Genomic DNA, 26,291 nt, shown 5'->3' with positions numbered 1-26,291 from the left:
TTTTTATTGTACACCAATATAATTACAAAAAATCCACTTGTGGCAAACAGCCTTGTGTATTCAGAGAGTGTATTTGTTTCAAATTACATATTTTTTTGAGAATTTTTGAACAGACTTGCAAATAACCTTTAAATTGGATGAATTGCTGCATTTTCCTTAGCTTCCTACTTATGTATCTGCTTATTTATTTGAAATTTGGGAGGATAACTTTCTTCTTAATCCTCAGAATTGCCTTGTTAAGGTTGCCTAGGAAACAAGATATATACAGACCTGTAAATCATGAAGAATTTTCCTTCTTTTCAAGTATAATGGATTTAATGGAATAGAATCATTGGAATGCATCAAAATCAAGACAATTTTCAAAGGCCATGAGTAACCTTCTCAGAAAAGTCACTGCCTTAAAAAGAGGGCAGAGAACATGGAGGTAACACTCATGCCACCAGTTCAAAAGGCTACTTTGTGTTGTGGTCATACTTCTTTATCCAAAGAAACCATACTTTTATTAATGACTGCTTTTGCTGTGTAGGTTTTTGGTGGGCTTTTTTTTGTTTTTGTTTTCAATTTTTCAGGGTTTAAAAAACGAAGTAGTTGTAATTCCGCCAAGTTTAATGGCAGGGAAGGTCCACGCCTTTCCAGCTTGGACCTGAAAATCCTTTCCTTCTTTTTTAATTGCCTTACAAAATGGCCTACTCCTGCAAAACCACTTGCTCACAATGTAGGGTGAATGGCTATACAGATTTCCTCCAGGAAAGAAGTACAGTCAGTCATTTGGGGGAAAAAAAAAACCCCAAAATGTTTGAGTGGAAGCTTCAGAAACACCAAGTTGGTTAAAAATGTATATTTCTCTGAAAAGCAAGGTGTCCACATCACCTTGTGAAGGTGTTTGAGCGAGAGGGCCTTCCAAGTTGTGCTTGCTTTTGGAGGGGGTCATGTTTCCAGCTCCACTGGGTGTTTCTGAATGTCTTATTGTATAAATTAGGAAAATAGATGGGGAAAGCAGGTCTCTCTGGGAGATTTTGTTTTTAGCTTGCTCTAATGGTTTAATAGTTAGCAGTTAGAGCTAAGCAGGTGTTTTAAGAGCTCTTATTTAACAATTATCACTCATTTCCGGGCTTCCTGTTTGTTCAGGCTGCTGGAGAACATCACAAAATCAGCCAACTGGTCTCAAAACCTCTTTAACCCATTGTCATCCAGTGAGGCTGGGAAAAACCCCTGTCAAAGAGCCACGTGGGTGAAGGATGAAGGACATAGCACAAAGCTGCTGTGCAAAGACTGTGGTAAATGTAAATGAAAATGAGGTTCTTGCAAATTTTGAAATGCATGGCATCACTGTAAAAATATAGTATCTCTGTTTCATCTCTTTGATTAGTATTTTGGGTCTATTAGGGAAGGAACTTAGGGAAGCTCATGGAGCTCATTCAGTTTGGTGTTTTTCCTTGGGTTTTTTATGTTTGCTTATTTTTTTCCTACTCCCGTAACATTTTCCATTACTTATTGGCCCAGGACATGACAGATACATGAGGATTTATGAAGAAGATGGCATTGCTTCATTACCATCCTTCAAAAACTCATGAAATGCTCAAAATATTCCTTGTTGTGAATCATTGTGATAAATTAGAATTTGGACAAAATATTAGAAAACTGTGAAAGATATCCTTTTGTCTTTAGCAATTGCTGTTCTGCTGAAAATATGCAAGTGAGTTTTTCATCTACTCATAACTGCTGTTCCATAGATTAGTACTAAACTATGGGGAAAGTGTGATCTTAACGAAGATTTTAAAATTAAAATACTGGCAGCACTCTGCAGTTTGATATTTGGACACATAACAAACTAAGTTTGTGAGGGCTTTTTTGGTTAATCATGTTTAGATATTAATGCGAGCCATAGACAACAATGTTGTCAAATGGCTCCCATTAATATTTATTCATAAAATGAAATAAATGTTAGCAGTTATTTTCTGAGGCACATGTCTAGTCTGCTTACTGCATATGTCTGCTTTTTCAAGCGGGGAGTCTTTAAGAAACCATCTCAGCATGTTCAGAAATCCTGTTGTACTTCCTTGAGAGATAAAAATGGAAAAACTGCTTTTTAGTTGTAGTGCCTCTGCAGGGTAAGAAAGGACAAGCTCCTTGCTAGTAATGGCCCTTGAGTGGTGAGTCCTGGTGAGAGTAAGAAATCTGGGATATATGTGTCCATTCCTACATTTGTGTGGTGCTGATTGTATTCATTCTACCTTCAGCACTGTTCATAGCGGTATCAATAAGTACTTTTTCTAGTTTTCCAGAAACTAAACCTCTGTCCTTCCAGTGTAACGTGACTTAAATCAGGCCAGATGTAAGCTCCTCTCTGGCAGAAAAGCTCTTGGTGAGGAATCTATTCCTACTATCAGAAAAGCAATTGATCTGAATGGGAGGGTGGGGAGAGGAGTGTGCTCTGTGTGTGTGCACATGCACCCCACAGATGGTATGCAGGGTCTGTGAGGTTACAAGGAAATGCTTTTTTTTTACAAACCCTCTCATGCACATATGTCCGTGTTTCTTCTGTCATCTGTCCTGGTACCAGGTACCATTCAATTCAGGAAATTCTGATTGCAAGCTCAAAAGTGTTGCTGATTGTGATGTTACAAGCTTTCTGTAGCTGAAATCACAGAGCATTTTCATTTTACAGTTCTAAAAGGCTTGAGCCTGATGATAAGAAAGCAGTGCAAATAGATAAAGCAAATTTACATTAAACATGAAAGTAGTAACATAGATTTGCATTCTAATATGCTATGAGTTTGGCCCTTAAAAGAGAACAGGGAAAAAAAAAACCAGTGTCTTGTGTTCTGGTTTGAGTACCTTTTGGTTTCCTGTGAATAAATGTATAATAATTTCTCCTGTTTCCTTTTAAGATAAAGTACATATCCTACATATTTTTTCTCTCCCATATTTCCTGTTTGTTTTCTCATCCCATGTCTAAAATCAAAATCCACTAACTCATCAGTGTGAGTTAATAAATCCTTATACTGAAAACCTGAGGAAACAAAGCAACAGAAACTTGTGAATGATTTCCAAGGAAAGGAACAAAAGTGTTTACTTTGCAATGCCGAACAAGATTGTTATTCCTTGATGTCATCCCATGTCTAAAATCAAAATCCACTAACTCATCAGTGTGAGTTAATAAATCCTTATACTGAAAACCTGAGGAAACAAAGCAACAGAAACTTGTGAATGATTTCCAAGGAAAGGAACAAAAGTGTTTACTTTGCAATGCCGAACAAGATTGTTATTCCTTGATGTTCCCCAGCATAGGAGGTGGGTCTTTTATTCTGGAGATGCTGTATGGGCTCAGAGTTCTCACAGGCACCTTTCAGAATTACTGCTGTAGAAATGACAATTCATTATTCTTGTTGAGAGCCACTGTTGTCTTGCAATGTTTTGCTGGAGCCATTCTCTTGAGCTGAAAGGGCTGTTGGCAGCAGAGTTGTATTTGGTATTGCAGACATCTGATTCAGCTTATGACAAGGTCAATATTCTTGGCCCAGGTATTCAGAGCTGGTTTGCATTTATTTTTTTTTCAAAGGTGTGTTGAGGATTTACAGGCATATTCTAGGAGATTTTGAGTGCTTGATTCCTCAAGTTATGTTTTGGAAATCTAGCCTCAGTTAATTTCAAGTGAAAGCTGTCCAAATGTTGATAAATCTCTTGGTAGGTAGGTACTTATAGATGACAGTATTTTTATTTATCCAAGCATGATAGTGGTTGAAGAGTTGCATGAGTAGCATGTTAGGTACTGCCATCTGATATAGTGGTCTTAAATGAAGTTTTTGTCTTTTCCAGCTGGTGATCTATTGTGTGTGTTCTGCAGCTATTGTCATTTGAACAGTCTTTGTCAAATATTCTGCCTCAGTAACTCTTCAGCCAGTCTCAAATCTCACATGAGGATCTATGTTTTATGGGGAGGAGTGGTAGTAGGAGAGAAGGTTTTGTGTATTATGGCTTTTTTTTTATTCCTACTTTGCATTTCTTTTTACTATGAACAACATAAATTTCTTTGAAAAATTTTTAGATTTTTAGGATGACATTTTGTATGCCTGGTAATGATAATTTATTGGTGTGTACTACAGGTAAAAAAATCACAGTTCATATAATTGCTTACTTTTAAAATAAGAGGGTTCAGTCTGTGATAAAAGAACATGTGAAATATTTTAAAAACTTGGTTGACTATATCACTTAAGTTAATTTCTTTATAATGAAATATTTTTCTTTATAAAGCCTACCTGTTGCTACTTTTTTCCTCTTTTTTTAAGTTAATGCTTGACCTGTGACTGTAGCATTAAAACACAGAATCACCCAGTTTGTGTGGAAACATCAGGAATTATTCAGCAGTTGAATCTGTGCTCAAATTCAGATTAATTAGTGTTAGGTAAGACCCCCATTAGATCACCATATGCCCGAATTAATGCTCTTTCTCTTTCATGTGTTTTTACTCCCCATGATAGTGTTGGAAGGAATTTTCTTCCTCTTTGTTGTAGATAGCTTATAATAATATCAAAGACAAAGCATGATTATAAAATTTGCAAGATTTCCTTTCCTTTTTCTTCCGAACATGTGCTCTGAACAGAGAAGTTTCAAAACTTTTCATGTATGTGGCAACTAGAAGTGTGGGTGTGCTTGTGATTCTGAGAGATGGAACCATAACAGATGTTCCCAAAAGCAATAGGTAATTCCGTGGCAATTCATCAAGGAAGAACATGCAACCTAGGGGAAACCAGGCTTCTTGTAAAGGGAGCATTCTCAGTTCCAGGTGTATAAATCAAAGACTTGGTGTATACCAGGCTCTATTTTGGTAGGCCAGGAAATGTAACAAGTTTTCTGTAGAAAGAATCAAATAATGTTGGTCCTGTAAAAGTTCACAGAGTGTTCTTTTTGTGTAGTAGGAGACTCCTCAACAGCCGTCTCCTGAGGGAAGGCAAGCATGTCTTCATATTATACATTTTATTACATTTTCAAGTGCCTTTGTCTTAATTCCCTTCAACAATAACATCAGAAAAAATCTTGACATCTTCCTTGAGTCTTCTGACTTGTGACACAGCCATACAAAATTCTTTGCTTATCCGAAACTCAGAAGTAAAGGAATGCAAAACAGGCTGCAGTGCCAGCTTCTTCATCCTACATCTGCCAAACAAGTCTCAAGCAGGTTTGCATCTTAATTCATTTCTAATGTGTTTTTAGTAGGTACATCAAGACTGAAGTCTTTTAAGAGAGGCTTAATGGATGATGTAATGTTTTCTTGTGCTGAAAGTCAAAAATTTAGAACGACTTCTATAACAATACTAAGCTATAAATATCAGGTAGTTTGCATAGAAATTGTGTGATAGTAAACAGCAAAAATGTGCCACAACTGAAGTTGCAAAGAACAACAAAAAAAATCTCTCAGTTTCAGGAATTTTGTTTATTGGGAATGGGCACTTGGCTTGTGCATGGTGTTCCATTTTCCTGTGCCCTTTGAAGTAGTAGGGGGTAGTATTTTTTTCCATCTGTGTTACTTATTTTTATTTTCTCATCCTCTGTCTTCTATGAATTTGCTCTTGTGTTGGAGAATAACAGAACTTCATGAGCAGTCCTTTCTGCCTGGTGTTCAGGCTATGAAGACATCCAGTACCAATACTGAATACCCAATTTATTCTGTCAGGTCTACAGTGTTGTTGGATGCTGCCAGTGGTCTCTGAACACCTCTGGGCACACCTTGGTCCCAGATAACACTGAGCTAGTAACTGTTAAAGTTTGTGATTCAGTGTACAAAGCTGCTTCCTGTAGACATAGAAGCTAAAGGTTAGTTATTTTACTCTTAATGTTCAAGCATTTCCAAAAAGAGAGCAAAAATGAAAATAACAGCAAAGTGGAATGTTACTTCTACATACACTTTTGAGTGTTCTCCTTTTCTTCAGTCCTTATTCTCCAATAGAATTGGAGTGTTTTTCCATACTGGAAATGATTTCTGAAGATTATTCTATGTGGGAGCTTTATTTATATTTATCTAACTTAGAGGAGTTTAAAAAAAAATCATGTTTGTGTACACTGTTCTTCATGTAGCAAATATATGCTAAAGTGGAATTAATTTCCATAAGCTAAAAGTGAATACTTTTTCAGCTAGTGATTTGTGGATTTGAAGGGGGGTTATGCAGTTTGTACAAACCATAGCTTATATATCTGCTCAGTATCAAGTACCTTGCTTTCTTCAAGTGGAAAGTAGGAATCCTCACTTTTAACCTTCTTTACAGACTTTGTTTTAGTAAAAATATTTTTAGCTCCAAGATATTTTATTGTCAGCATTCGTACAATACATGCAACTATGGAATGAGTAAAATTATTGATTAAGCCTTAGGATTGGAATGCCACACTCAGAGGTCTGCTGAGACCTTCATTTTTTTGAGCTGGATAAAACTACTAGAATTTAAAAGGAAAAATATTGTGTGTTTTTTCCTGAAGATCTGAGCCTGATGGCATTGGAGCAATATTAAAGATTCCATTATTGAGCTTAAAACAGGACTTCATCCAGCTTTCCTGCTGAAGTTCCTCTCTTTTGAAACCTACTCAGTATTCTTCTGATGCTGCTTTTCAGAGATGGTTCTGTGTGCTTTGTAGTAAGCTTGGGGGATGAAAGTATCCATTGCACGGGCAATGATATGGATTTATATAATCTCCCAAATTTATTATGAACCACATTATTTGGATGTGGTCATAATGGATAACACATTATTTTTGGTGACACTTTGTAAAGTGTGCACCACAAATAGTGGAATAAGAAAGAAGAGAAGCAAGGGCATGCTCATAACTGTATCTGTAGTGCCAGGTATTTTCAAGGAGAGTAACTCTGAGATATATAACTAGATATATTTTTTCCGTTACGTGTCTGACTTCTCAAAGAGACCAAACGTCCTTTTCTTGCCAGTCTTTCATTCTGCTTTTATTGGCTGCATCTCTTTTTGTGGAGCATTTCTGTAGCAGTAGAAGTGGTCATGAGAGAGAGATGATTTAGGGGAGAGAAATAAAATACTGTGTCAGGGCTTAATTTTGTTCTGTCTCTCCCAAAATATGTTTCTAGTAAACATGGAGCCTTGAGGTCTGACAGATTTTTTTTGTTTTTGAACCTTTAGATGACTAAGCCCAGACATCATTTGGATGCTTTTTGAACTTTGGTTTGCTAGAGCCATCTGCATGAGAGTCAGAGTCACTGACAGCAGTCTGATACAAACTGCAGTTAGTAGGAGGTTTGGTAGTTAGGTAAGTTTAGGACAGCTCATTATCTTTGAAATACCTTGAAGATTAAGTTGTTTTATTACTAAAGATTGATTTAGTCATCACTTCCAGACTACAGCCAAATAAGCCCACTGCTCTGTTCTTCAAAGCCATCTTTCAATTTCAAATATCTCAAAGTTCCCTGGAAGTACCTACTGTCTACAGAGTGAGAGCTTCAGTAGCTTTCAGTTTTCCCTTCCCTGATGGAGGTTTGTGGTCACTGTGGTGTGGAGGGCGACACTGCCACAAGCTGACAGTGTTCCAACGTGTGATCCTTCCCAACAGCTCTTATGCTGCCACTGAACTCGAGTATTTTCAGAAACGTTTGTAATGTGAACTCAGTGGTTATCCTGATTCATGTACAAAGTAAGGGGAAGTACAGGGAGGATAAACGGGTGAGAGTAAAGCATGCAGTTTGGTTTGATGTGTGCTCTGCTTGCTTAGCCATAGGACAAAAAAGACATACTTGTATTTATTTTGTACTGCCATTTCTAATTACTACATAATTAAAACACTGTCATCAACATGGTGCAGAAATAACAGTGATTTAAAGCTCTCAGAAAATGTAATATTCGGTAATTCTGTAGAAATTAACAAAGGCATAGTGATAATTAAATGTAATAGATTTTATGCTTAGTTGCTGAAATATTTTGGTGTAAAAATACCTTTTCACATAACTGCTCAAGTTTCTATAAAAAACTACCATGAAAGAGGAATTCAAGAGTCAGAGTAGGAGGTATCTGAAGTAGTTGTTTCTCTAATATAAGTTAATTGGACTGTGAGTCCTAGAATGAGCTGCTGTTTCTTGAACTCTCAGAATTAACTGTAATTTGCAGCATGTAGCTAATATAGAATCATGTTTTTAAAATGTGTCTTGGTTCATTGTTATAAAATCAAAGCCACACATTATGAAAATAATTCTGTATGAAATATTGATTCATCCATTGTTGGTTCATTTTGTACCTGAAAAAAATCCTTGAGAACTGGTGGTTCTATAGATAAAATGTCACTTCTCAAAAATACTGCAAACTGAGTTTTTGTGTGTATTGTCTTTTATTCCAGTACTGGTTTTTTCTTGCCAAATTACCTGTTCAGGCTTGTGAGATCTGTGCAGTGTGCTTGTGGAGTCAGAGCACTGGTCTCTCTCCGTTGTTTTTGATGTGAACATGTTTGCGGCTGCTTGTGGTTTTCAATGCTTATTTTATGATAGAATTTGAGAGGAAGATGGAAAGCTCATGCTATTTAAATGATAACAAAATAAATTCAAATAAACTAGTCTGGTTTTAAGTTTACACTTAGCTGAGTCAGAGAGGTCCAGTTCCTTCCTTTGATATTGTTCATGCAGTGAGAGCAAAATGAAGAGTTATTTTGCATTGTGGTAAATGTACTGCAGCAGTCAGAAAAGCTGCCATTGTTAACTTTAAATTCTACAACTTGCTAAGGAGTGAAGGGCTCAGGTGTGAGTGAGGGTCAGAGTGCAGTGTGGCTGCCAGATTGTGCCTTCTGCTTGCTTGTAGAGTATTTTGGGGTATACCTGTTTTAGAGATGCCTGTAGGATCCTGGCTGTCTCAGGAGTGACAGTTCTCGATGCCAGAGTTCAGTGTTCACCTTTGTCCTGAAGTGGAAAAAATTGCTACTGAAGTATTTCTAAAATACCTAATAATGTTTCAGGTTTTACTGTTGTGACTGTTTATGGATTAAAAAAAAAAAAAATTAAAAAAATCTTTTGAAACAATCGAAGATGAAAATGACAGCAGGTCATGGTTCAGATTTAACCTAATTTTTATTATGTTTTCACAAAATTAAAAAAACCCCCGGGTTAACCAATGATCTTAAAGAAATTTTAACAGTAAAACAACTTTCACATTTTTCCCCAAGCAATTCCTCAGGTGTATGGAAAAAGCTGATAAATTGCTTGTGTTCTGAACACAATTCTGAAGTTGCGTAATCTCTCATTTTTATTTTTTCTAAGGACAGTATAAGAAAAATGACCATGTTCCTGAGAATTAGTCACATCTTCATGGCTGAATACCAAGTACTATTTGAGCCAGATTCTGAGAATGCTAACATTATCATCCTTTCATCTTTACTGGATTCTGATGCATCTCTAAATTCAGTAGTTAGCAACTTTATTACCCTACATACATGTATATATGTACATTGAATTTTTAGAGAGGAAGGAATTTTTCCTTGATGGAGGAGTGGTTTGAAAATGGGATAAATTGAAAGCACTTTTAGAGTTGTCTGCTTTGCAGAGAACAAAATCTGAAACAATCCAGAAGAGAAACTGTGTAGATTCCTGGGAGGAGTTAAAATGCAACATACTTGACTGAGCCACAAGCAACAGATTGGACAGGGTCAGAGAATCAGGAATGGAAACAGTCCAACTCATACTCTGGAATATTACACAGATATCATGAACATCTATTGGATTCCCCAAAAAAGCCTTGCTTAGAGGGGGTTCCAGGTGGTGAACAAGGTCATATTTGTGCATTAATCACTTTTCATCTTAATTACTAGCAAGGAAATTACTGCACTAAAAAAACAGGGAAGAGGGGCAAAACAAAAACACGCAAAACCAAACAGCCCCTGCCCTTCCTTTCTTTCCCCATCTCTACCCCCAAAACCCCAACAAAAACTTTCTTCCTCAATACAGAGGTAATTTTTTTGCCTCTTCTGTCCTTGAAGTCTCTGGAGTAAAGGGACTAGTGCTGTCTCTGTGGTCAAGCAAATTGTTTGGAGCTGTTTCTGTACTTCTTTAGAAAATCTAATTATGTAGTTCCCATTTCAGATCACTTGTTGAGTTGTTCTCAGATAAGGATGCTTTGAGAGTTTTGAAACAAACCTGGTTACAACTAAGTTTTGGTGATAGGTTTGTCCAAGGCAGAAATTTCTGCAAGCTGTGTGGGATAATGGTTATGAAAATAGTAGGCCAATCATGGAGGAATGAGGAACAAGAGTATCCAAAACTTAGATACATCCCTGAGGAAGCCTATCCTGACTGCCTCCACCCTTCTTACAGTTGACAGATTTTTCATGTCACTTCCCCCAAGTGTGAAATTATTCCTCCTTCTTCCGTAGGCTGCACATGGGAGAATTATGGGAAGTAGACATTTTAAAACTGGTTGGAAATTGAGAAAAGTGTTCTGAAGGCCAGATAGACCTACTGCAAGACCTTTCTCTGCCCTCTCTGTGTGGCATTAGGATTGCTAAGCCTGACTCTGTAAAAACTAAATGGAAATGTTTTTGTAAGTCAAGTGACAAGACTCTATACTTTGTGGGAAGAGATAGGTGCACCATAGCAGATTTATGTGCAGGTCTATCAATGGGCTGCACTAATGGTTGATTACTTCTTGTAGGTTTAGCAGTTCAGGTTGGTAATATGGCAGCACACTTAGAACCTGCAAACTCCAGTGTACATAATGGTAAAAAGATGACGGCCTAGTTGCATAAATGTGTAAAAGAGAGCCTGATTTTTTGAGAATTTATACTCTAAATAAGAGTAATAATAGAAGGTGGAATAGCCACATGGAGGATGAATAAAGTTTGTTCCCCAGGGTGACCCAGCAAGTCAATAGCCGAGCTCACAGTAGGATTTCAGAAAGCATTCACATATTGGAGAAAATTCTTTACAGGGAGAGACTCTGAGCTCACTGGTTTGCTTTAAATAAAAAGGACAATGGGAGGTTACTAAATTTGGGTATGTAAAGTACCATTAAAAAAAAAATAAGGAGCTTATTAATTTCTAAAGGGCAAAACAAGAACTGAGCTATCCAGACAGATTCAAATGGGCAGCATAGCATTTATTTTCTTTCATGTTAAACCGATAAACTGATGAAACCAGTTAGCAAAGGATGTAGCAGATACTTCATCCCTAGACATTTTCAGAAAAGACTGAAAGCCTTTCTTGGGAGACAGGTGTTAACCTTGCTCTACCTACTTGGTTCGATACAAGAGCATGCTGTGCCTTCCATTAGCAGAACTGGATGGCTCTTATGCAGTTGGAGCTAAATTTCAAGAGCTAAATGAACAGGAATTATTAACCTACCTTGAGCCAAGTTCCTGAGTTCTATCAGGCTGTATGAAATCTAACCTGAGCTCTTGCAAAGAAATTGCTCAAACCTGAATAGTGAATGCTGTTGTATTCAAAAAGAAAGCAAATCCCCCCTGCTATCCCCCCCAAATGAGTTTGAAGGGTTTGATTTATAATCATTTTTTTCTAACAACAAACCCATAAATGACTTCATGCTTCCTGTTTCCTCGTGGACTAAAATCCAAATCCCTACAATGCAAGAAAGAATAAGATTAAGTCTCAGGGATGATTTTTTTTTTCTCTTCCCCCCCCCCCCCCCAAATACTGGAAAACTTTCTGGGTGTCTGAAAGAGTGAGATTTTTAAAAGGTATAATAGGCATCTTTCATATCTAACGTGTGAGAACTCCACATATAATTCTGTTTAAAGCACTGCAGTAAGTGAAAATAAATGCTGAAGAAAAATGCCACTTAATGCCACATGCACCGGAACATGTTTTTTTTCTTAGGGAGTTTTGAAGATGTATCTATTCCTGGTGTGCCACTTCTGGCTGGTGGACTGTGATGTCTAACTTTTCAGGAACCATAATAATAGTAGTAGCTATTTTTGCCATTTCCTTTTCTGTAATCTTTGTATTCAAGATGTTGCATTCTGGTCTATCTGTTTCATCCAATATAGGTTGCCTGGCAGCATGTATAAAGGTATATAAAGCTGCTAAACTTTATTTTACTTGTTTTTCTTTTTTGCACTTAAACATGGGTAGAATGAACCATATCACTTTTTTGTTTAGCTGTTCTTTTAACAAGTGTTTTGTAGCTGAAATCCGAGGAGTTTTGGAGTTCCTCTGGGTTTGTTTTGGCTAAAGCTACAGAGGAAGTCCAAGTGAATCACAGATAATTGTAGTCCTCAGGATAGCCATTTTGTTAACAGAATTAGCTTCATTAATCTTTCTAAGCTGATGATTAAACAGAGGATAAAATATCAGAGCAACACAAAAACTATGTTGGAAAGAACCCCTCAGTGTTATTGAACGGTATGTGAAGATCTTATCCGGATACTTTCTAAACACGGGAAAAAGTAGAGCCAAGTAGAGAATGTCTTAATCATGTATTTTCTTATAGAAATAATTTTTTTAGGTCTTCTGGCAATTTTTTTTAGAAAGGTGCGCATTGGGGTTTACATTTTCTTTCAAATTTTTGAGGCATTTTTTACCAAATTTGGGTAGTTGTTCAAGAAACTTAAATATTTTGATGCTATCCTTGAATTTACTTTTTTGGGGGAGATTGCATGATTGAACATATCTAATACAAATAATTTTGTGTGCTTGAAGCTGCCACATTTACTGGCAAAATGCTTATTTATTACAAGATGTTAGAAATTCTCTTTTTCCTTAGAAAACGGAATGAAAAACAGAAAAAAGAATGATCTTTCTGTTTAGATATTGAACTGAGACTTGAGAGATGCATTCAGTTTCCATGCTATTACAGACATCCTTAAACCTGCCCTGGGGCCTCCTGCATGTGCTTAGTATAGGAAAAGATGAATTTACCTGCATGGCATCAGTTTGTGTAATCCTGCTCACACTTGTGTGTGCCACAGAGTGTGAAGGCAAAATGAAGGCTTCCATTATAAGCTGAACAAGCATTTAGGAAGATAAAAAAAAAAAAAAGAAAAAAGCTTTCAAGAAGCTTGTATTTTATTTTCTTTAATTCTGTTTTCTGCTTTCAAATTTCTTTAGAACTTAACTTGATCAAAGTCTATGAATCAACACAATTCTTGGCAGGCTGTAAGTAGGAGAGATATTTCCAGAAAGGATGCTTTTGTTTAAATACTTGATGCCAATTCTGTATAACCATTGTGGTTTGTATATCATGCGGTGTTTGTTTATTATAATGTCAGTATTTGTTGTAAAGAAACTCAAGTTACAGATACATTATGTGAAAAGACATGGAGAATATTTGTGTAGAACATACTTTTTTCTTCCATCTTCATAACCCAGCAGAAGAACATTGATTTGTAATTTTTGAAGCTTGTGTATTCATACTTTCATCTATGTGTTTGGTGGAGGAATATTTTTGTAATTGAGAAACAAATATTTTCGTGATATTTTTTCAATCTCCTCTGCTTTCTAACCCAAATTTAGACAATTGTATAAGGTAATTATTCCCTTTTTGCTTTTCAGTTTCTTTCCTTGAAAATAGAGATGTATCTGTAGTGAACTTGAACAGGAAAGTAGGAGACACATTTTTTAAAATTGCATTTAAGTTACTAAAATTATCAATTGCAAGGATAACTGAACCAAGACATTTTTTGTTAACAAATTACAAGCTTTCAACTCTCCCTATGAATAATAAAACCTCTTAAGTAAGTCAGCATGATTTTGGTGTCTTGATCTAAAAACTGTTTTAAACTTCTTTATTACTTTTTAAAAGCTTACCCCTTATGTTTGGGATTAAGCTGTGTCTTCTGACATAGCAGGACAGCTGAGACAGTAATGAGAGGCATTCTCAGATTTAAGAAGGAAGTTAAAACATGTTATTATTTCCAAAAGAAAACTGTTAGAATAACTTTTAGAGTAATTTTAGCTTAGCTTTGTTCTTGAAATACTATTTTACTTCCTTTTGTTTCCTTGTGACAGCTTCATGCCACTTCTGAGCTGTATATAATTTTTGTCTTTGCATGTTCCTGTGTCTCTTTCCCTACATCCTTGTCTTCTCATTCACGTGTGGTTTTTAACTGAAGATGTTTCAAACCCTGTATTATTTGATTTCTGCAGTTTTCTTTAGTTCTGCCCTCTTGAAGTAGTGTTCTTTGTTTCCTGCCTAGTGAAAGTCCACAGAGCTGCCCCTCTTTGGCACTGCCTTGGAGCAGTTTGACCATCTGGGCAGGTCACAGAGCCCAACCCTGTGACCTCCTTCTTTTGCTTTGGGTGCCAAGATGAGACTTGAAACAAAAACTCAAGTCAGTCACTGTGTGTGGTGACACAGTGCTGGCAAGTTGATTACTAGCCAAACATCATGAAAGGTACACTAAGGTAAACTGCAAAAGAGGTCAGGGATTTTGTCATGTTAAAAGTCCAGTTTTGCACAGATAGAGGAGCAGCTTGGACACTGGGGAATCTTCAGGAAAGTCTTTTTAGCTTTTAGAGGTGTTTTTTTTTAAAAAAGATATTGTTAATTTTCTGGAAGTTTGAGGGAAAGAGCTCAGTCTCATAGGCAGTTTTTGAGATCAAAGGCACCTGGGCACACCCCCTAGGACTATCCTAATTGCATATTTCTGTAGTTTCAACCACTTTAGTTGAGGGCTGTGGGGAGAGGGAATCTCATTCATATCTAAATCAAGTTGGCAAGAGAGCGGAGTAAAAATTTACCCATCAGAGTTTTATTTCTCTCTGCTGATGCACTCTGGCTTGCAGCCAATGCTGGTGTTGCACATCAACAAGCTACTTAAAAGTTCCAGCAAGTGTCATTGAAGTACAGTTTGTCCATTTGCTGCATATTGATTCATGCTGTTTACTTCCTAATGGAGTATTAATTTTTGTTGTGAATGCAAATGGAGAGTACATTTAACGTGCTTGCCTTCAAGATAAAATAGGCTTTTTGCCTTTCTTCCTGGGGAGGTGAGCTGAATTCACACCCATAAACAGTAGTGGTTGTTTTAATGTTGGGGTTTTTTTTAATTGGAACAAAACAAAACCTAGATGTGAGTTTTGTTGCTAGCTGAAACAAAGCCAGCACAGCTCTACCTACAAGTGAGCCTGAGCTAGAGCTGAAATAGATTCAATTCCCAGCTGAATTCTTGGCTCATTGAAGACTGTAAGTCCAATTAGACTTAAAAGTTCCTGACAGGTATTGCACAGAAGCGTTTGAGAGACTGAAAATGTGAACCCCTTTTGGAAAGGGTCTGAGACTAATACTGAAGTTCTGCCTAGTTCGGGCTGAGGTTTCATGTAAGGCATATTTATTTTCTAATATCTGGGAAGATCTTAGCTCTAAGGCAGATGAAAACTTTATTCAAACCAGGTGTCATTCATTGATGTTCCCGACCTTTGTTTTGAAATATAGTTGATTCATAGGCAAGTTCCAGAGTTGTCTTTTTGTTGGTGGGATTTTGAGATTTTCAGTTGTGGTGGGTTTTTTTTTGGTGTTTGTTTGTTTGGATATTTGGGTGTTGGGTTTTAGTTTTCGGGTTTTTTGCGGTTGGTTCTTTTTTGTTTTATTTTTTGGGTTTTTTTGGTTTGTTTTTTTCTTACAGAGGACTAGAATAGGAATAACAGGAGAAAAACTGAAGAGCAACTTAACATCATCTAGTATCACCATTTCCTAGGACTTATTTATATCCTGCCTTTGGAGATTATTTTACTTTGTTTAGGAAGAATTTTAATTTATACCTAATATACAAAAAAGGAATATGTTACACCAAAGTCTTGGATCTTCCAGCTATTAATTTCCCGATTTGAGGTCTAGAAATCAGCACAGTTATTTCTTTTATTTTCATACAGAAATGCTATGTGGATATTGCCTGCTGTATACTACCATGAGTTCCCAGAGTATACGTGGCAGGAGAAGAGTGAAAGAAAGGAATGTTTTGACAATAAAGAGAAGAAATATGTCTGTACAGGAAATAGGTGACATTATATTAATCTGTAAGTCTTCAGGCAGAAATACTTGCTTAAAGGATGTCAGGAAATACGGGAAATATGGGAATTACTTAAGGAATTAAGGAAAAAAGTATGCAGCCCACCAAAATGGTTTAATGTGGCCAGGGAAATCTACCAGTCAATCCATGTACTTACTTTTATACAGACACATATTTCATGATGGTTGTGAAAAGCATTGAAAAGTTGTCTAGTCAGAGGAACTATTATTATAATTTAGGAGAAGCTCCAAATACCTGGTTGAAGTAATTTAGGAAAAATTCCAATTATTGTCATGTTTAGGTGATTCCTGAGACTGAACAAATGTACCACCTATGAGCAAGTGGTTGTTTGAAATTGTACTGTGGTAAGATAATTTGATAGCCTTTATCAGTTTTTAACATGTAGTAATTGGCTAACCACTATGTGCTAGCAGCCCTGACTCCCTGCTCGGTGTTTTATTGCTGGGTGTAAGGTAACTTCCCTTCTGGTTGCAGTTCTGTAGCATGTCATTAAAAAATGCACATAAGCCAAGACAACAAATATGTTTTAAATACTTAGTGACATTTAATTATTTTCCTGTGGTTTGGAGAGTGCCACTGCACTAGTGCATTAAGAAATACACTTTGAAAAGCATTGTGATGAAATTACAGGTCAGATCTTACCACACAATGCAATTCCCTTATTCTTAAATCAAATAACCATCTGTTTGGGAAAGTGTTTTTGCTCTGAAGAGTTTATTTTCTTTCTTGAAATACATTTAGCAGATGTTTCAAGAGAATGGCTTTATGTAGGCTTTTGTTCAGTAGGTGGTTTTACTGTCTGTTCACTCAAAAAAGTCTAATTGGGTGTTGCTCAGCCAAACCCAGCTCTTACGCATTGTACTTCACGTTGTCTCTGGGCTTGTACAGGCTTTTTGTATTTTATCTTCATTACCATTGCTAAAATAATGCCACCTCCGTTTCTAGTGTACAAACAGTTTTAATACAGTGAAAAAGTACTGCATAACTTTGGCTTATTCACATGTTTTCATAAAGCTTAATAATGGAAGGCATTTACAACATCACAATAACTACTGGGTTAAACAAACCAACAAATAGCACACACTTCTGTCTGGAACACTCACACTAGTGGGTTTCCACTGACATGTTCACTCACAGAATGCCTGGAATGGCTAGTCTAGGTTGCCTTATCTCTTAAGGTCATTGACTTATTTTTCTGTTCACGAAGAGATTTCTCTCTCATTGATTTATTTTCCTTTATCATGAATTGTATTGTAGGTTTAGAAACCCTAACCAGTTTGCCATATAACTCTTAAATACTGTAATACCTTGTACATACTCCCCACCTTCTGAAGCTTTCAAAGAAGTAAAGATAATCTCTTCCTTGCTTCAGATCAGGGAGTCAGAAATTTGTTTTTACTCAGTGACCCTTCTGGTAATGTAGTAATAAGTGGTAATGCTGCTTGACACCTTTGCAGCCATTTGTACCACTCTGCTGTCTGTTGCATCTAAATAGAGCCAATTGTCCAGATTCACTTTCTGGATTCTACAAGAAAATGAGCCCTGAACACACTAGGCTCAGCACAGTGGTCTGTAAAAGTTATTGGTCCTTCTAATACATAAAAATGAACATATTACTTTGACAGTGCAGATGTGCTTGTGCTCAAACACACATGCATGTGTTGCTCTGCATTCAAAAATGCTTCTTCTCTGGTGTCTGGGAGGCCTTAGGCACAATAGATCATGAAAGACCAAGGTGATCATGAAAGACCAAGATCATATCCCATGTGATTCAGGACACCACAACTAAGCACTAGGATATGTTTTATTAAGTAATGGAAGGATTCTTGTTTTAAAATTGGTTTCTGAATACTGTGGGTTATTTCAGCTGAATCTTGTTTCTCCCTGGCTGCTGCTGTTCTGTATTATGTCAGTGCATGTGTCTGGCACTGGAAAGTGCTTGATGTTTTCTGTAGGTCATGCAAGATGTTTGATGTTTTTTTGTTGACTTTTGAGTATATAATTGATAGAATCTCCTGTGGCCAAAATTTCTGAACCTTTATATATATCATTGTGGTCAATTACAATGCGTCAAGCTGTGTTACATTTCGCTCTAATTATAATAATCAAATATGTAATGTTCATAATGAAAGGCAGATTTGTGGACATTGTAGCAGTGCACTGACTCCAAGTTTTCCTGCTGCCTTGCCAGATAAGCAAGAGGCTGGTGGGGTGAAAAACATCATGAAGGTAAATGGAGATTTTAAGGAAGTTTTCTCAGTATGTTTTCTGGGTAATTTATTTTGCAAAGCAGGTTTACTCATGTAATTAATGATGTAATGTGTCAAATTCTTAATTTTCAGATACTATTAATAAATAACATTAGCTCAGCTATTTTGCTGACCTTATGGACCTTATTGCAAACCTTTCATTTAATTTCAGATGAGCTTGACAGGTATTAGCTATTTAAATTGGAGCACAAAACCTTGTGGCTAAAGAACAAAAGCCAGCACAGACCTTCCAGTCATTTTCTATTAGATTGTAACTGTTCTGATTTTCATATGCATTTTACATGGAAACAATATTTACCAAAATTGGTAAATACCTCTAAAAACAACAGACAGAGAAACCACCCCCCTTCAGCCTTTGCAGCTATCAGCACTTTAGGCACAATCTCTTCCCTTCTTCTTTCAGAGAAGTTGTGTGTTCAACAAGATACTTTGTTATGCTACACTCAGGAAGAGTGAAACCATGCTGACTTCCTAGGTCTGACATGAATCAAATAACCATCTGCAGTGACAGATCATGTGCTTGGAGGTTTATGCTTTAAGCTACCCAAATATCAGATAATCCTAGAACATCACAAGAAGAGGTGCAAAGCAGTTTTTATGATTTAATTCTTTCTGTTTCTGTGGCTTATACAGTCCATTTAGGTTTATACTGTTGCTAAAATCCTCAACAGCTTTAGATTTGAAGGGATTTTGCTGTCTTTCATATATTGTCTATCTAAGGAAAATCAGAGTAAAACTTGTTCAGTCTTTCTGATTGTAGGAATTTCAGTCATAAAAAAAAACATTTGTCCACTCATTTTTGATTTCAGATCTGAATTTGTCAATGACTGTCCTTAAATTTCTCTTGAGACTTGTTGGCTTTTAAATGAGTACAATGCACTCAGGTGACATCCTTATGTTGGAACAGAGGTGGCTGATGGACTCTTATGATCAAAGAAAACCCTGCGGCAGTGGGGCACTGAGCCACTAAAGACAGTGGTTTGTAATTTGCTTACAACAGGTCTCAGTTTGTGCCATGGAGCATGGAAAATCTGTGTTGATGCTATCAAATGGAATGAAAAGAACACCCCCAAATGCTGATGGAATTATTCAGGCTGTACATAAAATCTTATTCATATTCAAATGTGAAGCATCAGTGCAACACAAGTATTTATTTCCATAGCATGCTCTAATCGTCCTAGTCTTTTTAAGATTAGAAAGAGTGTTTGGTTTCCTTAGAAAATCTTGGTCTAAGAGAATTCTCTCCAAGTTTTATATTTTTAGGGGTGGGAAATAATGCCTTACATCTGAGAGAAGGAAAATGGTGAACTTCTAACCGAGTTTAGGGCTCAGTATTTCAAAACACTTGGGAGTTAAAAACTTGAAAATAACAAACCTGGAAGAAAAGCTGGACCATCTTCACAATCTTCTGCATAGTTTGATGAAATTTTGCATTACTCGAGGTTACCCAAATATTATGATCCATTGAAAATACTGCAGAGAAATGTTTCAGCATACTTTGTTCAGTATTGTTTTTACTGATATTGTCTGAATGAAAAAGAAAAGAAGTTGCATCCTAGATGTATACCCATTACCTCTCTAAAAAAAAAAAAAGAGAAAAGTTCTTGGTAGTATTTGATACTGCTGGAAGACAGGATGTATATTGCTTGACAAAGTGAAACCTAATTGAGGAATGGGAGTAGTGGTCCAGTGGGCAGTCTGGGCCTCCAGAGACCAGAGTTCAGCTCTTGTTTAACTATAGGCTTCTTGTATGACTTTCCAGAAAGTCATTTAGTCTAGTTTGTGCCTTTGGGAGTATCCCATTTTGCATATGGGGAACTGTATCAGAAGGGTGTTGAAAATAAAATCCATTAATGACTGTGAAACTGTATAAATGCCTTCAGTATGCTGAAGCTTGGCCTTGGTTTCAACATGGTTTATTTCCTCTGAAAGTATGTCTGGTTTTATGGATGGTTGCCTTTTGTTCCCTGAAACAGGCTGCTAATAGATTTTATTCAGGCCTGGAGTTTTTGCTTATCTGTGCTGCTCTCCAGCAATGACTGTACTCATCTCAGTATGCTGCCACATGTTATTATTTGAGTAATATAGAAGTTGTTTAAATTATCTTTTTAATTAATATTGTTTGCATGTGCTAAAACTGTATTTCAACAAGTCACAGCAATCACATGGGTCAGTAACAGGAACAAATATTTCAGTGATCAAAGATTTTCTCAGTGATAGTTGTTACATCTTTTGCTGTGTATGGCAAATGTGACATATGTAAGCAAGGCACATATTTTGCCATGTGTCTTTCTTACAGCAAAGCTGCTCTTGTATCAACTCCTCTGTCCCATCCCTAATTTGCATCTTGCCTTATTCCCTGTTTCCTTTTGAGCAGTATATCTTTTTTGGATGTGTCCTTGTAAGTTCTCTCTGCACATCTAAAAGCTAGGCTGTATTCAGAGAGAAGTATTTTTAGTCAAAGAGAAGGCTTGGAATCAGAATTGCCATGCTCAAACTACTTCCATTGCATTCAAAGATGCCTGTTCTATTCAGCTGAATTTGGCCAGTCATTCTGTTTCTGGTTACATATGTCTAAGGGCATTTCACATGTGATAACTTCCGTGGCATTTGGTGAAAAACCATTAGATTTTGTTGTATGCATCTTTTGTTACTTATTTATAAAATGACATTGCAGAATCTAAGCATAGCTTAATGCACAGATTGAAAAGAAAAGGCATGCATATTCTAGTAGTCTATTTTGGAGGTATTTATGCCATTATGTTTCTAGGCATAAAATTATACATTTTTAATGAATAATGAAGATTGAAGTGGTCCTTTTTTTCTCTGTTTGGCTTGATACATGGAAGAACTGAGAAGAAAAGAAGGGTTCCTATCAGTCTAGGGGTTTCTGCTTTTGTTGGGGTATTCATTTCATATGTAGGGTCAACCTGCTGGCTTCTGGCAAAAGTAGTAATCCATATGACTGGTAAGACTGTCAGTGCAAGTACTCACTGAAATGAAATGTGGGTATTTAATAAATCTAAAAACAAGAATATGTCCATTTCATTCTTACTGGCATACGAAGACTGAAACATGCTTTCTTTATAAAAGAGACTTCCTTTTATAAATGGTTCATTTTTCTTAGAGCATCAGCAAAATTTCCAATTCAAAATCACTAAGCATCATTTTTAATAAAATGTAAATTGAAACAGCTGACTTGCTGGGTAATGGAAACTTGCTTTCAGGCCTCCAATCTTTTTCCTGAGTTCCTTCCAACGCTGTTTGTAGTTAAAGGGGCAGAACAGAGATTTTGTGATGGTGGTCAGTAACTTGTACAGATGCCTGATTCTTCTGCAGGGATGATGTTGGTAGTTTAGGTGTGTGTGTGCATGCTGGGATTTGAACTGCATAAAGTATTTTACTGAAAGCTTAATGAAACAGTGTATAGTGCTGCCACAAACAGAGCATTAGACATGTCTGTCTTTAATACAGCCATCTGTTGAGTGCTGTAGCAGTTTTTCAAAAACCTCCTTCAGCACAGACATCAAAGTCTTTTCGTGCACCTGTGCTTCTGATCTTCTAATATTTTTCTTATTTAAAAATGGCAAAGGGAGAGGAGCAGTATTTCAAGATCAGCAGCTTTATTTAAAACAAAACACAAAAAGCCAAACCCCCCAAAAAAACTCCCTCACAAAACTCATGCTGCCAATTCAGGAATTGCTAAAAATGTCTTTTTTTGGTTATTTGGAAATTCATTATTTATAAAAAAACCAGACACCTGCATCTTCATTTTCCTCTCCCTTGAGTAACCCCTGGCCTTGCTAATGCTATTTCCTGCCTGGTCTATTTACAATACAGCTGCTGAGATCATTTTCTTGATCTGTTGGTCTGATGACATCAGCAGGACCTGTGAACTCTTCTCCTGGCCCTGTCTTGAAGGACAGTGGTCAGTGGAAGGAGGTGCTTGCATCCTCCTGATCCTGATGCATTTAGCAACCATGTCCCGAAAGAGAGAGAAAAGCCTCTTCTGTAAAGCCCTCTCAGGTGATGGGAGAAACCTGCAGACAAAACAGGTGGCCCCATGGGGCTGTCCACTGAACGCAGGCTGGCAAAGCCTGGCATAGCTTGGGTGTTCTGGTGTCCCCTTATTTACGCACTAATTTGTGAAAATCAGCAGGTTAGTCTCCTAAGTTATTAGCGTCAATTGATGATCTCCTATTTCTCACCTCTTGCTGGCCTAGCGTTGTACGTTGATGTCTCTTGTGACAGGAGAGGGTCAGCTCAGTGTCATTTGCTGGCACGGGGTAGGCAAGGCCACCTTCCCCTGCTGTGGGATAGCAGGCTGCCATGAGGAGGGAGGGGAGAGCGCCTGTTCCCAGCACAACCTCTGCGTGCAATTGCCTTCAAGTAGCAGAAGCATGGGGCAAGTTCTGGGGTTTCTGCTGTGGGAGCAGAGCACACATCCTGCCTGGGCCTGGCCCTGGCCTGCCCCCATCCCCAGTGCTGGGTCTGACAGGCTGGAGCTGCCCTGGTGCCTCCTTGACTGCCTGTTCCTGTCTGGAGTGGTGTGACACAGGACAGGTAGCAGACAAGGTCTCTTGCAATCTTACCTATCTGTTTTTTTTCCTAAAATAGCTTGAAGATACACTATTAACATACAGAAGGTCATGTCACTCAGTCTCTGAAATTATGTGACAGTAACTGCTATGTTAGAGCAGAAGCTACTGAGTACATAATGTTTTAGTTAGTTTTATTTTTGAGAGATGTGTAGCAGCAAAAATAGATTTTAATTTGTTGTGTTCCATTAATATACTCAAACCCAGCAATATTTAGATTTGCTGATTGTGTTTATCAAACTTGTGATAAAATACAGGAAGATCTGTAATAAGGTCTTCATTTTGGTGTCTAAACTTACCGGAGCTTATTCTCATAGCCTGTGACATCTTGGAAGTACAGCAGCTTGATACTGAACACCTATATTTCATGCTGAGTGAAAGTCCACATGGGTAGAGACTTCTAAAAATCCACCAGAATGGTGCAGAAATAAACAAATTTTGTGTTACAGATAAAGAGGATAAAGCATGTATTTCTTTCTCCCAGTGGGGATACAAAAGGAGTACTATAAACATGTGTTAACTGACTGTATGAGCTGTGCATGTCCATTTCCCCTGTTCTGTGACCAGAGCTGATCTGTCTTGCTGTCACAGTGTTGTTTTCCACATTTGCATATCTGGGCTCAGTATAAATTACAGTAAAAAAGTTGCTCAGTTGTGGCATTTTTTGACTTTCTTGAAAATAGTGGTGCAAATATATGTTGAAACAGTACATTAAATATTTAAAACGTGAAATTCACTGAGCTCAGACTTTCCATGTGTGCACACTTCTTTTTTATTCCAGTGAAGGTGCAGGGTCCTCAACACCTCTTTGCAAAAGGAGGCTCTATTGTTAGAGAATGTGTCCTGCCTACATCTTGACTTTGTGAGGTTTGGAAACTTCTTGTTTCCTGCATGTGCAGTTACTTGCTTTGGGAGCCGATCTAAGTTTGATTTTGTGTTTTTCTTTTTTCTTTTTCTCTTCTCGATTACAGATCGACTTGGAGCCAGAAGGGAGAGTGTATGTCATCATAGACCTTTCAGGATCATCAGGTGAAGGTAGGGACTTTCAATATTTTATCTTACTCTTTCATGAATGGAATCTCCTAGGGTCTCTGCAATGAAAATATTAGAAGAGGTGTGTGCTGATATCCTCAAATCTGTATGAGCTCAAGTTAAAATGAACACATTTTTTTCTCTGCCTTTGAGTCACTTTGTCTTACCCTGTTAATCACTGATGGTAACAATACCAGCTAAAATGACCATAATGAAATGACCATATTTTAGTAATACTAACTTCCAGAAAAAACTTCCAAATTTTTTAATTTTTGGAAGAATACTAACCATTATGTAGGTAGAAAGGATACGATGTCAAAGATTACAGACAGGAGTTTATTTGCTTTTTAAATTATTCAAATATTTGGTATTTTTCCATTGCAAGTAAAGTAATGACCAGAACATTGTAATTACATGAGGTGTTTTAGTTTTTATGACACAGCAGTTACATGTTGGAAAAAGCCTTATATATGGAAGAGAAGTATTTACTACATTCTTAAGAAAAATTCTAAAAATATTTTTCTGCTGCTTACTTTAAACAGAGTCAAGTGATATGTGGTAGGAGTAAGATCATTTACGAAGAAGCAAATCTGTGTCTCTTAGTCATGCACTTGGTGACAGCCCAATCTGCCAAAATGGCCTAGATGATTGATTATCTTAAATTACGTCCAGCAATCAGCTTCTCCCAATAGCTCATAGAGTTCAGTTAAATTAAGTTACCATCGGTTCACAGTACATAAAGAAGATTCACATGAACCCTGACAGGAGCTGAAACCGAAAATACTGTGAAATAAAATTATTTTGCTTGACACAGTAGCGAAACACCCGAAGAGCATGTATGTCTTTATGTTCTTTGTAATGAATACCTGCACTTTGACCAGCTACTAGCAGTAGCTTGCAAAAACACATATTGCTATAAATCCTGAATTTTAGAAACAAACTTTATCTTATTGCCTCGTTTTGTACCCACATAAGATAGCTCTACCATTTTTTTCTTCCTGCATATTCAAGAAAATATCAATTAAATAGTAGTTTCCGCATATCTTTCTGACTGGCATGACAAGGATCACCTGAAATGTGGTTAAAGGCATTGGTGTGATTCTGTCACAGGGTAGGTAGATGTTCTTCCAGTATTCCACTGTCAGCTAATTGATACCCAGGTGAGCCTGCTGTTACTGTTTCATCCCAAGATGCATTCAAGTGTGTCAGACTGTCAAAGGGTAGAAAAAAAATGGTGTTACGTGGTTCTTCAAAAGTTGTTTATCTCTCTCTAATCTTTTACACAGGAAAGTAAAAAATGGCTATCCTAATGTCTTCTTTATTTTGTGGTGCTAATACCACATAATTTCAAATGCCACATACCCTGTGACACTTCAAAGGTATGCGGAAATAAATTTGTGTCCCTACAGTAGCATTGGAGGGGAATGTGCAAATGGAAGCAGGCTAGTGAGGGAGAACAGATTATGAAATGCTTATGGAAAGCTCTCAGGAAAATCAAGAGGATTTAGTTGAGGTGAATTTGGTAGAAATTAGAGAAGTTCGTGCACTTGCAAAATGCAATAGAACTTGTATACTTTTTGAGCTTTTCCATGCAATGAAATAACTGTGCAAATGTGTTACGTAGAAGACTTTCAGAATTCTCTAGGAGGGTTTGAGTTTTACTCACAGAGGAAAGCGGACCAGGTTTGTACAACTCTTTGTAAACCATTTTTGTAGTGTTTTTAGTGATACTATGAAATCCTATTATTGGACTGTTTCATTAGGACTGTGGCCCAAATAGTTTTGGATATTTAGTTATGTTATTGAAGCACCTAGTTTAACCTAACAACTGTGTGCATCCTTGTGTAGTGAATACAAACACCTAGACCACATGGGAAGTAGCTTATTCTGTATCTTTGAAAAATACCTCTTTCATTTAATGTACATGTACATATATATGTAGGTAAAGATAATGTATCTGAGAGGTATTTTGTGGATTTCAGTGGGCCAGTTCATTGTTGTTGATCTGTATTTTTTGAATATTATAAGAATATAAAGTTATACTAGATGCATCACTTTTGAGTGGCTAGGGTTGGTTAAAGTGGTTGCTACTCTTGACCAAATTTCTGAACCAAGATCTTATGTTTTGCACTCCAGTCATCACTGTGAATAGCAAGAGTACATAGTATTCTTTTCATGATGCACAGATGGGTATTGCTATTTCACCTGGAATTTTGGTGGGGAAAAACTGGCAATTTATGAAAGTAGAAATACTCATAGTAACAATTTTAACTGAAGGAAGCAATCAAGTTGCATGTTTCTTGCAAAAATGTACCGTATTCTCACCAGTCACTCTTGTCTTGTAATGCTGTGTACTGAAAATTGGACTTTACTAATATGTGATATAAGCTGGTTTCTAGTTACCAGCAGTCAGTAATGT

At 37.0% G+C, this 26,291-nt stretch overlaps 1 protein-coding gene across 3 annotated transcripts in view; it reads left to right on the top strand.

The window, feature by feature from the left end:
• PRKCE (protein kinase C epsilon) overlaps positions 1 to 26,291 on the top strand; it is a 285,921-nt gene that overhangs the window by 73,270 nt on the left and 186,360 nt on the right. For all 3 annotated transcript variants that reach the window (XM_023924501.2, XM_023924502.2, XM_086878387.1), the window contains exon 2: positions 23,812 to 23,875. In XM_023924501.2, coding sequence (XP_023780269.1) covers positions 23,812 to 23,875 — 64 coding nt within the window. The remainder of the gene's footprint in view (positions 1 to 23,811; positions 23,876 to 26,291) is intronic.

Source organism: Cyanistes caeruleus, chromosome 2 (genome assembly GCF_971803275.1).
Source record: "Cyanistes caeruleus chromosome 2, bCyaCae1.hap1.1, whole genome shotgun sequence".
In the NCBI taxonomy this organism is placed as follows: Eukaryota; Metazoa; Chordata; class Aves; order Passeriformes; family Paridae; genus Cyanistes; species Cyanistes caeruleus.
The sequence above is the reverse complement of the archived record's forward strand: the minus strand, read 5'-3'. Positions and strand labels throughout refer to the sequence as shown.